The sequence below is a fragment of the Barbus barbus genome (genome assembly GCF_936440315.1).
Source record: "Barbus barbus genome assembly, chromosome: 12".
Taxonomy (NCBI): Eukaryota; Metazoa; Chordata; class Actinopteri; order Cypriniformes; family Cyprinidae; genus Barbus; species Barbus barbus.
In genome coordinates, this window is record NC_136740.1 from 22,263,347 (window position 1) to 22,278,269 (window position 14,923).

Genomic DNA, 14,923 nt, shown 5'->3' on the forward strand with positions numbered 1-14,923 from the left:
CCTCTCAAAACATTTAATGTAGCTTGCTGGCATTAAAAACAATATTTAAAGCCAGTGCCCTGTCCACTTCTCAGTGCAGCTGCCTCATGCCGGGCATCAGACAACATTGATGACAGCATTAAATGGTGGTCAATTAAGTGCTTGCAGAAGAGGCTGTTAGCATTTCAAAGCTTTCAGAGAAAGTGGGCCTTGAAGGGCTTTTCAACTGAAATACCCCACAAAGTCTCCCAGCACGACTCACTGTGGGCTGGAACATAAAGAGCAGACCAGGAGCACAATACCATTTCCCCTACATGGATGCTGAAGTGGTGCTTTGATCTGCAAATTTGATCAATAGTTACCAAACCATTTCCAGCCTCAAGTGTTTTCAACAATTTAGGACATACTTATGTAAGCATCAGCTCTGACATTTCATATAGCGGAGTATACGTTTCTTTTGGCTGCATGGGGTAAATGTAAACAAACAAAATCTGTATCTTGTTTTTCATCTGTGGAACATAAAAGTAGGCATTTCACAGACTGAGACAGCGGCTGTCAGGCCAATTAAAAATATAAATTCATGCTTTAAACCTTTTAAAGCAAAACACTTTGTAAATGTAAGCAATTAAACTGAAGAATGTCATGTTAATCTTGAGTGCATCGCTGCCATCCAGTGGATAAACAGCACAAAGAAACACTTAGCACTTCTAAAAGTGAAATGTTAATTTAAAAATATCCTTACTTTAAAGTGCAGCTACAAGAAATTATTGTAGAAACATTTAATAAATTTAATCCTTATGTCTGAAATTAATTGTAGAATAAGATGACAATGAAGATATCTAAATTCACAAATTAATAAATTTTCAGCCTAAAATCTAAATTTACTTACAAATATAAGCATACCATAAGACCCCACACACAAGACCCTGTAAAAGTAATAATCACTAGGTTTGAAACTAGACATTAAAAATAGACGTTTTTTGCTTTAATCTCCTCTAAACGTGCGCATGTTTTTAACGATTAATCATACATCAGATTCTGTAAAACCTCATTTTTATTAAGTGTCCACAGGGCCAGCAATGCATGGATAATGGATACAACAATTGTTTCATTTAAGAAATTAGGAAAACAGTTTAACACTGCAGAGTACAGGAAAACCAAATCGTTTTTTTTTTTGTGAGTGATATAGATTAGACCTATCGTAAACCTTTTATTGCTCAGACCAAAATGTGGAATTTAAAAAAACGTTTTCCAGGACTTATCTAAAAGACTTATTAAATCACCTTTCAGCTCATACATGCATACAATCACGACAGGCGGTCTCCAGGAAGCATACTAAAGATCTTTGTTAAAAAGAATTAAGATAAAGCAAAGAAAAAGTAACAAAGTCCATAAAAAAAGATCTTTGATCATCTACCGGACCGTATCCAGTGAATGTTTGGGCTTCCCATAAAGCGGGATAAAAGGTTTAATTAGATGATACTCATCCTACCCTTACCCTCATTCGCTGGCTTAGCTCAGCACAGGAAGCATTACCAACCCCAGACTGCCCCGATCATGATCAAGCTACAGGTTACAGATACCACTGATACAGTAGTTTGACTCAGCTGTCTTTCGTCGAGGAGATAAAGATCAGCTCTCCTGCTTGTCTTTGACCAGCAGGACTGTGTGCTGCCCTCCACTGGACACTGATAGAATTACACGGTTCTCCAGCTGCTTGCCAGTCATCTCCACTGGGCTCCATTCATCATCCTCTTCTCCTGTACCCAGCTGCAGATTGGTGCCCATGCCCCAGGAAAACACAGAGCCTGGCCAACATACAGCAGTGTTAGAAAACTAAAACACAGCTCTGATGATCAAAACAAGCCAACGGTACATTGTTATTTGGTCCTAAAAATAAACTGCTCTGATTGGTGCAATTAATGTAATGTAATAAGGTTGAAGATACATTTGTGAACACACACATTGCGTCATTTGTATTATTATGTTACATTATGTATTAAAATGTTACAAAAGATTTATTATTTCAAATAAATGTTCTATAAAACTTTCTACTAAATCAAAGAATCCTGAAAAGCAAAAACATTAAGCAGCACAACTTTTCAACATTGATAAAAAACATTTGAGCACCAACTCAGTATATTAGAATTTCTGAAGGATCATGTTATTTTAAATAGTAATTTTTCACAATATAAATATTCAACAAATAAATACAGCCTTGGTGTGCACAAGAGATTTACTTAGAAAAAGTGCCTAAAATAACAATGCCATTCAAAAGTTTTGGGATGGGTATGATTTTTTTTTTTTTATTTCATAGTAGAAGGACCTCTCAGATACAGGTTAGTTGCATTTATACACAATTTGTGTGTGGTTTACAATGCATTCCAGATTTTGCAAAAGAACTTGTAGTGGCTAAAATATTTAAGATTAGTCAAAACGAACCCAAAGCCAAAAAGGATCTGTTTTGGGTTAAAGTGGTCAGAGATCATTGAGAGTGAAATTTATAAGAACCAGGACAGGGTGCAGTCTCACCTTGTTTAGTGACAGCGTAGCTCACAGAGGCACCACAGGCAACCATTTGAACATCACTGATCCCGGTAACAGGTGTGGGCTCACTCTTCTCCCCCGCATCCTTCCCCAGGCCCAGGCGGCCATACTCCGCCCGGCCAAGACTGTACGCTTGTCCTGTGGATGAAGACAGCAGTTGAACAAATTCTGAACCACTGGTGGAACACATCATTTAAAATAAAATCCAATTTTAACGTAAAAGCAACACAAATTAGGTTCACGAATGAATCACCTTCTGAATTCAGGCACAGTGTGTGATGCTGCCCCCCAGAGAAACCCACCCAAGAGGTGGTGGAGTTCTTGAAAGAACTGAGTTTAACAGGAACAAAGCAGGTGTTTGTGCTTTGGGTGCCTGTAAAAAGGAGAAAGAAAAAAAATTCTCTAAAAATTCAGCAATAGACCATTTAATCTTCAGGACTGAATGAGCTAGAAGTCGTACCAAGCTGGTGGTAATTAGAAAGGCCAAATCCATATACGTGCCCCTCTTTAGACACAGCAAAGGTGAAGTACGCGCCACAGAAGACATCCGTAAAAACGACCTTCCCCCGTGGCTTAATGATAACCATCTGTGGCTCCAGCAGCCTCACTGAGGAAGTAGTAGTTATATAAACACCATCACAAGATATTTATAAGCATTACCCTTCCAAAGTTTTGGGTCAGTGAGACTTTTCTTTTAAAGAAATTAATACTTCTATTCAGCAGATGCACTAAACTGATCAAAAGTGCACAATGATCACAAATACAATAAAAACCAAACAAACATTTTCTACATTAACATATGATAAAAAAAAATCTAAAACTTCTGGCAAAATTGTACTACAGTACAGTTTTTTTTACAGTATATTTTATAACCGTCAACTGTCATTCAAATTCCAGTAGTGACAGTTCAGTCAAAATGGAGATACATACTCAATCCCTTCCTGCCTCCGCGGTTAGCAAAGTGCTCAGCCACACGACCCAGCTGTCCTTGTTCTCCACATCCTGAGGTGTACAGCTCTCCATTCACAGTCAGCATCACCAAGTGGTCATTTCCTTTAGATAGAATGCAAAAGATTACTATGCAGTTTACATAGACAATGGCGTAAAAATCTACAGCTTGAATTCCTATGACCCACCTGAGACTATTTTAAGCACGGGCTTGTCTATAGGAACTTTGACAGGCAATGTGCATTTTTTCATAGGCTCCAGAAGTCCAATGACACCATTATTGTCCTGCAATAGAAAAGATAGGTCAATCAAAATAATCACGAATGCTGCGTGATTATTTCCAATAATCAAAGTAAGGACTTAATCGCATTATGATGTTTAGATGTCAAGATCAAAGCTCTTACTCCCGTTTACATGCAATTTCCATTATTCTTATTCGCTAAGAATTGTGTTTTTTTTTTTTTTTTTACTGCCATTATTCACATAGGCTGCCCCACTGCACAGCACAAATGATGGACTCAGAAAGAGCAGGTGTGTTACTGGTTGCTGTTTTAATTTATTTACGTCTAATGCAAAACACTTTTGTATGGTTGTATTTAGTGCTGGACAATAATTCAATATCAATATGTATCGCAAAATAATTTCTCTCAATAACGGTGGTATGATTTTTAAACATTTCCGATATACATTACCAGTGTTTCCCATACATTGATTTGTGTGGCGTTTGACTTGGTTGAATAAACATGAGCACTGCATGTTTCAAAATCAAAACGCGGCGTGGGTGTTTTATATGAATGCATCTCTGAAGGGAACCGACTGTCTTCAGAATAGTTTTGATGGCATTTTCATTTTATCCGATAAAGTAGCGTTCATGAGCGGAGCTGCTTAGATTACAGCCATTACCAGGGAAACCGCTAGTTCTACTGCTCTCAACATTTTCAATAATGAGCCTGTCTCCAGCATGTTTTTGTTGTTGCTCAATTTTTTGTTTTCTGTAGCAACTCACTTTAAGTGTTTTTTTTTTTTGGGGGGGGTTATAGAAATTAATGCTTGTATTTAGCAAGCATGCTTTAAATTGATCAAAAGTGATGATAAAGACATTTATAATGTTACAAAAGGTTTCTATTTCAGATAGATGCTGTTCTTCTGAACTTTCTATTCATCAAAGAAACCTAAAATAAATTCTACTCCGCTGTTTTCAACAAATATTTTTTGAGCAGCAAATCAGCATATTAGAATGACTTCTGAAGGATCGTGTGACTGGAGTAACGATGCTAAAAATTCAGCTTTGAAATCACAGGAATAACTTGCATTTTAAAATATTTTCAAATAGAAAAGTTATTTTAAATGGTAAAAATGTCAAAATGCTACTGTTTTTGCTGTATTTAGGATCAAAAATGCAGGCTTGGTGAGCAGATGAGAATTTAAAAAAAAATCTTACCGTTCAAAAAAACTTTTGACTGGTAGTGTATGTTAGCATATAGTTTGAAGTTAAAGATATTAATATTAATAAGATGAGTCTGAGATGTTTATTTGACAGTGATTTCACATTTCTTGTTTGTATGAAGGCTAAATACAAATAAAAGATGAACATTAATTTTTGTGCTGTCCCCCCTATTATATAGTTTGCCAAATTCATTTTTCATAAGTTTTGTAGGTACAAACATATCTTGTGGGCATTCTTGGCAGTTTTTATGAGGCTTTTTTAAAATAGTGTTCATATCGATATCGGAATTATATCGTATCGACCGAAATTAAGAAATATATTGTGATATAAAAAAAATTTAATAAAACGTTTCTATGTGTACTGCGTTAGTCTAACTCAGACTTGTTATAGCACTTGCATGCTGTTGCTCTTTTGTGGATTTGATTGCTTCTAATGTCCTCATTTGTAGGTCCCTTTGGATAAAAGCATCTGCTAAATGACTAAATGTAATGATATAGATTTTGGCCATATCGTCCAGCCCTAGTTTCCCACGCTTTTTCACCACCATAGAAATGTGATGGCAATTCGTTTGCTTACGCTGCCATCGCGTTCTACTCGCTGTTTGTGGATGAGGGTAAGGAACAGAGACTGGTGGCAGCGAGTTGTGTTTTCTCCTAATGCAATGCTTTCTTCCCTGTCATCATTTCTAATCTCCGTATTATTAAAGGTGCACGTCACGTCATTAATGTATGTCGCATGTGCACTTTGGTCAGAGCGGCAATAATGCGATTAAGGCGTTTACATGCCTCTATATTTCGATTCAAATTGGCATACATTAATACGATTATGCTTGATGCGATTATGAGCTTCATCGTATTATTTAAATCGAAGTATCTGTAAGGATGAAAGAAGCTCAGATACTTTGATCTCCTGAGAAACAGACAATACAAACATGCACGGGCATCTTTGAGACAGAGTGGAGGTGCAGGAAACTTCCTTCCCTTTGGTCCATTTGTTTCTTCTTAAACCCCTCACCCATCCTTCCTTCTACTTAGCCAGCTCAAAACGGTCAATAGAATGTAATGTTCTACATTAATGCAAGTGATATTCACAGTCATGTTTGGTATCATTTGAATTGTCTCAGGGCAACTGGTACAATGTCTCATTCTTATAAGTAGTAAACTAAAAGGTAATACAGATCCTAAGAGTTTAGAGATATGTTGCACACTGTAGAGGGCGGGTCAGTTCCCAGGGTCTTTCATGTAAATTACCTTCTGTCCCAAGAAGTGATAACTCTACTTGATCAATGCAAATTCCAATTGTTAGCTCCTGTCTCCATCTCGGGGGATGTTGGTCTTGGTCTGAAGTACTTAAGGAAATGTTGCAAAAGGATCGGGGCCTTCTGTAGAATGAGCCCATAGGATGAAGTGTGTTCACACAATTCATACTATGTATTTTTCTCAAGTCAGGTATGCATGTTACTCTTAGATTTATTTTTGAGAATTTGATGTTTTGTATTGATATAATTTGATACCTTTGAATTGGCTATGTAATTGACATAATACATATTTACCTGACTGATAATAAATTGTTACATTTGAGTTTATTCTGACTTACTCTTAAATTATTTTCTCAAGTAGATTAAGTGAAGGCGTATGTTACCGCAAATCTGTGTCCAGGGTTAGTACATACTAAATCTCTGGTTAGATGGAGCATGGGGCACATCAAGTGAGATTATAGATTTCTGACTAACTGCTTGACTTTAGTTAAGTTGTTATAGAGTTACATTAACTATGGGGGGCTAGATAAAATATTATTGGAGTATTAGTATGGTTTGGGCATACTTCATAGTACTGGACATAATCTCTGGTTATTGTCTCAGTTTTAATTAAGTTGTACGTAGTTATATTAACTATCGGGGGCTAGATAAAATACTAGCATAACCTCTGATTATTGATTGAGCTTTAAGTTGTTACATGGGTGACTGCAGGGGGCTAAACAGAACCACTATTTAAATAATGGTAAGCATGGGCGACCTATTAAATAGTTAGTCATAACCTCTGACTAATGATCAGACTGGAGAGTTTGTGATCGTGGCGTGTGATACACCATGAGCGACAGATTCCGAATGAACGAATAAATATAAATTCAAGAATTAACAAGAATAATCAAATATCAGAAGAATACTAATTAGAAATAGACAAACAACCAATTTGCATTTCAACCTAAATACGAGGTCATAATAAAATGGAGTGAGATTTGAACTTAACCTAGATTTAATAGCTTTGCGCGCTGAAGAGACAGAACACGCAGGAAACCTTCACCCACGATTGGATACCGTCCTTGGACCAAATTCGTGGATCTTACAAATTGCATTTACATGAGGTAAAGTTTAAATCGCAATATTGCCAAAATCTCATTATAATCGCATTAAGAGGGTGCATGTAAACGCACTCAATGTTTCTACTCCGCTGGAGGACATAAAAAGGCTATACTCACCCTAAAAGAGCCCCAGACATAGACGGCCCCCTCCTCTGTGAGGGCAGCTGTGTGACTGTCCCCTGCAGAAACCTGCACCACTTTTTCACCAAGGTCCACCTTGGCTGGTACCATCTCTGAGCCCTCCTCAGATGCGTCACGGCCCAGAGCGCCCTCATCATTGCAGCCAAATGTATAAATCTACACAGGGATTAGAGGAAACAAGAAGGACATCAGAAAGATATGATAAAATAACATTGAACTGTCTTGTTAGTGGGCTCTGCACAAAGCTTGTGATTAATTTCTTTTGTACTCCGCTTACATTTCCTGTGTCGCTGAGGCAGACTGTATGCATTCCTCCAGCCACGGCCTGCACGATACCCTCAGGAAGAGTCACCAGAGCTGGTTTCTTCCTCTCAAGCACATCCTCTCCCAGGCCAAGCTGCCCAACATCACCCTGCCCCAGAACAAGCACCAGGCCCTTCTCCTGCCCATGACTACTGTGAGAAACTACAAAAATCACCACAAAAACAATGCATGAGATTTCAGATTTAAATATTACAGAAAAACAACTTGTGCATTTCTGTTATTATTTGACTCAATAAGACTGGCTGTGATCTGTAGTACCACATTCAGTCACTGATATGAAGCTCAATATTATAGCTATAATGGCAAAAAACTTCAGATGCTGTGGACTCTTGCATATCCATGGTAAGAATTCTCTTTACAACCATTTGTAAAGACTACCTCACAATTAAAACAAAGAAAGGTTTATCGTTTTTACTGTAGCTTAAGAGAATCTCTCCCCTAAATGGCACAAAAAACAATTGGCTAAAACAGCTACAATGTGGGTCAGTTTAATCAAAGATCTGGTTATATGAAAATAGAGGCTTGCCTTTTTGTTTTTTCACAACCGTTGAGTCCTCAGTTGCTGCAATTGTTTGTCTCTTTACAGATTTTTTTGCAGGCATGGTGACTCAATTCTTGACAAAACCTAAAACTAGAAATGTTAACAATAAAGCAACTTCCTATATACATATAAATAGAAAGAAACGGGTGTGTGTTAGTATATTAGATACACATATACACACAACAAGCCAAACTAAACAGCATTTGAGGCCTACACGTAAAACAGGCCTTGCTTGCTGAAATGTCTAAAAAAAAAATTATATTTTGCCTTCAAATCCTCAAACTCCTATGAAACAAATACAACTTTCCAGGACCTGCACTGCTGTACAGGGCTTGTATATTGACTGTATACCGTCTCAGCTTGTTTGGGCATCAATTGCTAAAATGTTGCCAAGTTAGGCATCTGGCAAGGTTTTGAGACAGCCATTCTGTTTTCTGGCGCTGACTTCAGGCTCTATGACTGACAGCAGCAAATGTTTGATGGCGGCTTATTGGCCAAACATGGCATTGGAAAGAACAGGCTCTTACTTTTTAGGGTTTACACATAATTCAAATGCAGGAAATGCTTTAAACATGGCGGAATAAGATCTGAGCTCAAGTTAAAGTTCAACCCGCTGAAAGTTTAAACAGATCAAGCCTTATGAAGTGACAGTGGCTACATGTTCAACCTCATAACCTTTGGTTTGCCGATTAATTATTTCAGAGATCACGTCTCATAAGATCGACTACAGTTTAAATAAGATTAAGATCAATGAATGAATTAAACCGGGTCAAACATGCTTGTTCTGCACACAGCTCAGTCCAAAGCTCTGTTTGTATTACATTTCCTGGGTTTCTGAGAGACTTCTACTTATTATCTTACCGTCGGAAGGCAGCTGAGATGAAAACCTACACTTATGAGTGAAAATTGCCCAGGTTCAACGCTTTTGCTTGTTCGAGGAGGTTTGTGAACATAAGTAACACGCGTGTCCCACTCCAGCACTACTTCATGTGTTTCAATGAAATCGCACTAATAAACAAATTCGCACGCGCCACCTATTGGAAAGGCGGATTGGAAAATGTTGTGCTTGATTAACAATCGTCATTTCACTTTAAAATGAAATGTTTTTTTGCCTTAATTTTTTTACATTATTTAATAGGCTTCAGCTAGTTATGGTCAATTATTTTAGAATTAATTATATACTTTTAAGGCATTCATTAATATTTTAAATTAAAAGTGTTTATATTTTCAATCAATTTAATTTAATAAATTTTTTGTTATTGTTTTTATTATTAGGCTATTATTATTTTTTTAAATTTGTTATTTAGCTTTAAAATATTATTTTTTTATTTCAGTTTTAGTAATTTAACTACTTCAAATTACATTTATTTCAGTTAAAAATACTTTTAGAAGCTGGAAATAAAACAAAGAATACTGGAGTATGCTTTAAAAGGAAAATTCTATTTCAGTCTTTCTACTTCAAGGTTTCATTCAGTGTTTAATTCACTATTACTTTCCATTTCTTTGTGAAATTTACTAGCAATTTCTGAGTGAAAATTAAAACTTTTTTCAGCATAGTTGCCAAGGCAACATTTCTCATTTTGATTTTTCATGTTTATTATTATTATAATTCTTTATTTCAATTACCCAAAATATTATATTGTTTTAGTTTTGGTTAACAATAACACCGGGTCAAACACCAGGAAGCCTCTACTGAAGTAAAATGAATAGACAATTACATAAATTAGTTCTCATACCTGTTCCTGGCCCTTTCTCTCTAAAACCTCAACACACACGTTTGCTAGTTGTGGCACATTGTTGTCTCTTTTGCAATGCATTATGCACATTTTTAATTGCAATTTTTCAACTGTGATGTCTCATTTGCAATATAATTTCTCATTATTTGGACATTACATCTCAGAACTGTGAAAAGAAGGGCCTACAAGCACCATAAATTGTCTTTGAGTAACATCTTTATTTCAGAGGTTCTGGACCCCAGAATATCTGGCTTTAGAAATTTACACCATTACTGTGTGCACAAAATGATACAATCAATATGTCATAAAGCAGGCATATAGAAGAAAAATGAGAGTGACACAAACATGATCAGTAAGCATTTTAATTTAGATTTAGAGGTGTTTACATATAAACAGCAAATTTACTGTCAGTTTCTAAAATTCACATATAATTAAAAAGCAAGAATATACAACGCTACATTACATTGTAGTGTTGAATAATACACTAATAATTTTGTGCTTAAAAAAATAGTAACCTATATGAGTTGCCATATATTTAAAATATTTTTCAAAATAAAAGGAAGACAAGATATACACAAACAGTCAGGTTCATCTACAGAATGGATCTGTACAGCAGAGCAATTCTTATTATCCTACTGGCCAAAAAAACAACATAAATGACAAAATAATTGAACAAAATTAAGAAGAGTTCCTGCCGCAATAACCTCCCTAGCAACAATACTTCACAAAATCTCAATTTTTAGAGCTGTATCAGTGCGTGTCCGGACTAAAGTCATTCTCCTTTTAAACGGGCAATAAATAATCAGGAAATCCTTTTTATTTCGAAATAAAATATTCTGTAAACACAACTTGGACACTTCTTAAAACTGAAATAGCTGGATCTCACTTTTACAGAAGGCAATATGATTAAAAAAAAGATCAAAATAGATCACAGTTTTGCTGTAGATCAATATTGAAATATGAAATGCTTACATTCTAAACTTGTGCCTTAAAGTTTCTAACATTATGAACGTTCCAAAGAGTCAAACTAAGAGAAAAATTACAGCAGCCTATACAAACATACACAAATACACAATTAACATTCAGGCTCAGGCCTTACTCTTGCAGTTATTCTGTCTGCCCCGCTATGCTCAGTAACTAACACTTACTGTAGTATTACTGTATTTATTATTGTCACATCATTATTATTACTATTATTTTTAACTTTGTTACACTTCCCTGAACGGAAATAATGTTTATCATAAGAAGTAAAAGCAGAAAAAAGGCCATTCAGAGAGTAGAGAGAGGAATATCTGCCATCGGCACAAGTAGCATCCTCTAATAAGTCCTTCATCGCCTCTCTGTCTTGGCACATGGGTCTCCTAAAGTCCAGGAGAAATACTGCATCTGTCCCCCAGAGGTCACCCGTCCCACACGTCAGTGGGTGGACAACTGAGAAACGGTCTGTTTTGTTTGTTTTGATTGGTTTCTGAATGCTCCAGGCGTTCCTGTGCATCTGAAGAAGTACATTCATAGTAAAAGCAGTCTGATGGGAGCTCTGACACCCTGAGGCTCCCCACCTAAAAAACAGCCATTTCTTCCCAATATCCACCGGCCTTTAAGTGCTTCATTTTCCAGTTAAAAGATGCTGTTAAGGACGATGGAATCTAGAAATGATATAAAAATTAAAATACATGGTTAGATGCTTTAAACAAGAACTTAGTGTATTTATATATGTTGCAAGTAACAAAACACTTGCCTTGTGTAAATTCTGCTTTCCTCATGCACTTCCATCTCGGAGCTCTTAAACTCGTTGAGCTCTTTACGAATAGCAGCCTAAACAAACAGGTTAGAGTAGGTTGATCACGTGTAGAGCAGATATAGATCAATAAGCAAGACATTTAAAAGAAATCAGTGCCTTTTGAGACTATTTATAATCTAAAAGACTAAGTCAAAGTCAAACGATATATAAAGATCTTTATATAGACACGTGTGTGTGGTTGCAATTTTTATTTTATTTTGTAGATGTACCTTGTCTGCGGGAGTGAGTTTGGTCCATGGCTTGTCAGCACGGCGGTCGTAGTCCTGAGCACATGTGACCTCCACGTACTCGTGGAAACGTAATATTTTTCGAGCCTGTAGTTCAGCCACAGTCGGTCGTTGACTCAACTAAACAAGAAAACAGACAAAAGGCATGTCACAAATGCTGTCAGTTTGATTAATATTCCTTAGAGCATTATTAGATTCATTCTCAATTCTCGATCAAAATCAACCTTAATATTATATTCCAGGTGAAATGTAGAGCGAGCAAACCGAATCGTACCTTTCTGGTGAGTCTGCGCTTGATCTCCCTGACCTCTGCTTGTCTGTCAGCTTCATTTTTGGCTGGAGAGAAATGAGAGATAACATCAATACCAATCAGGCTGATTCAAAACCAAATTTCATAGAAAAATTATGAGTATGATAAACTAGTATTGCATTAAAGTACAAAAAAGTGGAAAGCAAAGTATTTTGGATCTAATTTCACTTCCTACGGAGAAAATATCCAAACTAAAACACTTAGGCTCATTTGAGGACTTCACTCTATTTAGCAGAAAGTATCAGTAATGTCTGCCGGCATATGAAACCAATAGAGACAAATAAAATAAATATATGTTAAATATATGTAAAATATATGTTGGTCAGTGTCAATCCCTCAGTGAACACAGAGGGAATAAATGAGTAACTAATGAAACGAGGAAAAAGGAACAGAACAGAAGCAGGAAGATAAATCACAATACAATAACTGGATTGAGTATAAAGAGGCAATTTACGCTGGAGAATGTTTCTTTGTTCCAACTCCTCAGCCGTAGGTCTCTGGCTCAATCGCCTGCAGAAAATATAAAAAAATTATTAATATTCTCTTTGCACATTATACAATATTTAAGTACAAATTGATATCAATTTTAGTTATATTTAAATAATATGAATATCTATTTAAATACAAATTATAAATAATTTGTAATTTAATATTTATATATCGCCAGTAGGTGCATATACACCTGGATAGATTAGATAGATAGATAGATAGATAGATAGATAGATAGATAGATAGATAGATAGATAGATAGATAGATAGATAGATAGATAGATAGATAGATAGATAGATAGATAGATAGATAGATAGATAGATAGATAGATAGATAGATAAAATTACTCCAGACTACCTTCTTGTTTCTTGCACTACCAACCTACAGCTTGTATTCACAGCTGTATTCATATTCAGTACAACACTTTATATTCAGTACAACAGTTTTTCAGTGTAATTTGCATTTACGTGGGTGTGTGTGGCTGAGAGGGCTATTACCGTGTGAGTGCGGAACCAATCTGTGTGCGGATGGCCTCCCACTGCTCCTTGCTCTGCCACGACAGACCTGTGTGCTCTACTTTGGCTTGCCTCTCAGGAGCCTGCCTGTCTGGGGCAGAGGGCCGACTGCTCAACTTCAGCGCCAACGTGTCCTTCCTTTTCACCCTGCTGGCCAGAGCACCTGCAGCGAGCAAACACACATGCGCACAAGCATGTAGTCAGAAGTTCTGGCTCTCTTTTATATGGACAGATGTCTTAGTATACGATTCTGCTAAAAAAAAAAAAAACCCACTGAAATTAATACAGACAGCAGAAGGCACTTTCTAAACACACAAACACAAATGTATTTAAAACAAAATGCACTAATGTTATTTCAAACTTTATACTCGTATATAAAAAAAGAATGAAAAAATACAAATAACAAAAATATTAAGCAGTACAACTGTTTTCAACATTGATAATTTTGAGAAATGTTTCTTGAGCACCAGAACACCACATTGCAATAATTTCTACAGGATCATGTGACACTGAAGACTGGAGAAATGGCTTCTGAAAATTCACAAGAATACATTTCAAATATATTCTTCAAAGAGATAGTTAATTAGTTAAAGTTGTATTGATTTTCACAATATACATTTTTTTATTGTATTTTTGATCAAATAAATGCATTAGTCAGTCAGCACATGCAATATATAGTAATAAAAGCTATTCACATACTTGGTGGGCTGTCATCCTCGTCTTCATCTGATTCATCGTCCTTGTATAGCACGGGCCCGTCTGAGTCGCTCTCCTCCGGCTGTTGATCTTCCTCATCGTCCTCCTCCTCGCTGCTGTTGTTTCCTTCAGGGATGATGCTGATGCTCAGATCCCCCACCAGGCATCTGCGGCTACGAGGCTCAAGTTCTGGCTGGGACTGAGGGGATGGGAGGTGATCAGGTGGAGGTTCCTCATCGTCCTCTTCCTCCTCCTCTTCATCCGAGTAGTCATCTTCATCCCTGCATAAATAAAAATGTATTTCATATAGGATCTATATGCATGCAATAGAAAAAGAAAAATTAGGAAAAGGTCATCAGAGCTACATAACGCAGGACAGATTTGAACCAGCATCACCCAAATGTTTATGGATGGTTTTTTATTCATATCAAGAGGCAGCAAGAGCATAAAAAGGAAGGCCAGAAAAATAAGTTAATATTTCTAAAAGGTAATAAAAATAATAAATAATTTAAGTTAATAAAATTAATGTTATAGAACTACATTTGACTCACGTGATGTTTTGGCACAAACAATTCTGGGGACCACAAGGAGAAATTATATGATATCATGACCCCTTTTATATGTAATATATTATTTTCTTTGAGGAGTTTAAAATACAAGTAATTGTAAGTGTGTCTCTATATACAGTAGGTTTAGTAAAATAAGCTTGCTTTGTAATTTTTTAATAAATAATTGTTGCTGTTGCTTGTGAAACAGTTTACATTTACATTACAGGCCCAATTTTATATTTATATTTTATATTTATATTCCTCTTATATACACACAAAAAATATAAAACTACAAGCTTAAAGAGAAGGATG

At 36.2% G+C, this 14,923-nt stretch overlaps 2 protein-coding genes across 8 annotated transcripts in view; both read right to left on the reverse strand.

Moving 5' to 3' along the window:
* Positions 1-944: 944 nt before the first annotated feature.
* On the reverse strand, positions 945-9,298 carry LOC306877611 (regulator of chromosome condensation-like). Of its 3 annotated transcripts, none has more exons than XM_079429469.1 (10): positions 9,150-9,287; positions 8,274-8,378; positions 7,701-7,888; positions 7,400-7,579; positions 3,663-3,759; positions 3,457-3,579; positions 2,987-3,133; positions 2,780-2,899; positions 2,512-2,664; positions 945-1,787 (listed from the first exon to the last, which is right to left on the reverse strand). In XM_079429469.1, the coding sequence occupies exons 2-10, from the start codon at positions 8,347-8,349 to the stop codon at positions 1,612-1,614; spliced, it is 1,260 nt and encodes a 419-aa protein (XP_079285595.1). In that variant the 5' UTR covers positions 8,350-8,378; positions 9,150-9,287; the 3' UTR covers positions 945-1,611. The 3 variants fall into 3 exon arrangements, with proteins under 3 accessions (XP_079285595.1, XP_079285596.1, XP_079285597.1); XM_079429470.1 differs by having other exon boundaries at positions 1,018-1,787; positions 8,274-8,372; positions 9,150-9,298; XM_079429471.1 differs by lacking the exon at positions 8,274-8,378 and having other exon boundaries at positions 1,018-1,787; positions 9,150-9,279.
* A 932-nt stretch (positions 9,299-10,230) lies between these two features.
* LOC306877826 (phosphatase and actin regulator 4B-like) overlaps positions 10,231-14,923 on the reverse strand; it is a 52,711-nt gene continuing 48,018 nt past the window's right edge. For all 5 annotated transcript variants that reach the window (XM_079429810.1, XM_079429808.1, XM_079429809.1 and 2 more), the window contains 7 exons: positions 14,067-14,344; positions 13,350-13,530; positions 12,817-12,872; positions 12,327-12,388; positions 12,035-12,172; positions 11,763-11,839; positions 10,231-11,670 (listed from right to left, as the gene is read on the reverse strand). In XM_079429810.1, coding sequence (XP_079285936.1) covers positions 11,655-11,670; positions 11,763-11,839; positions 12,035-12,172; positions 12,327-12,388; positions 12,817-12,872; positions 13,350-13,530; positions 14,067-14,344 — 808 coding nt within the window. In that variant the 3' untranslated portion in view covers positions 10,231-11,654. The remainder of the gene's footprint in view (positions 11,671-11,762; positions 11,840-12,034; positions 12,173-12,326; positions 12,389-12,816; positions 12,873-13,349; positions 13,531-14,066; positions 14,345-14,923) is intronic.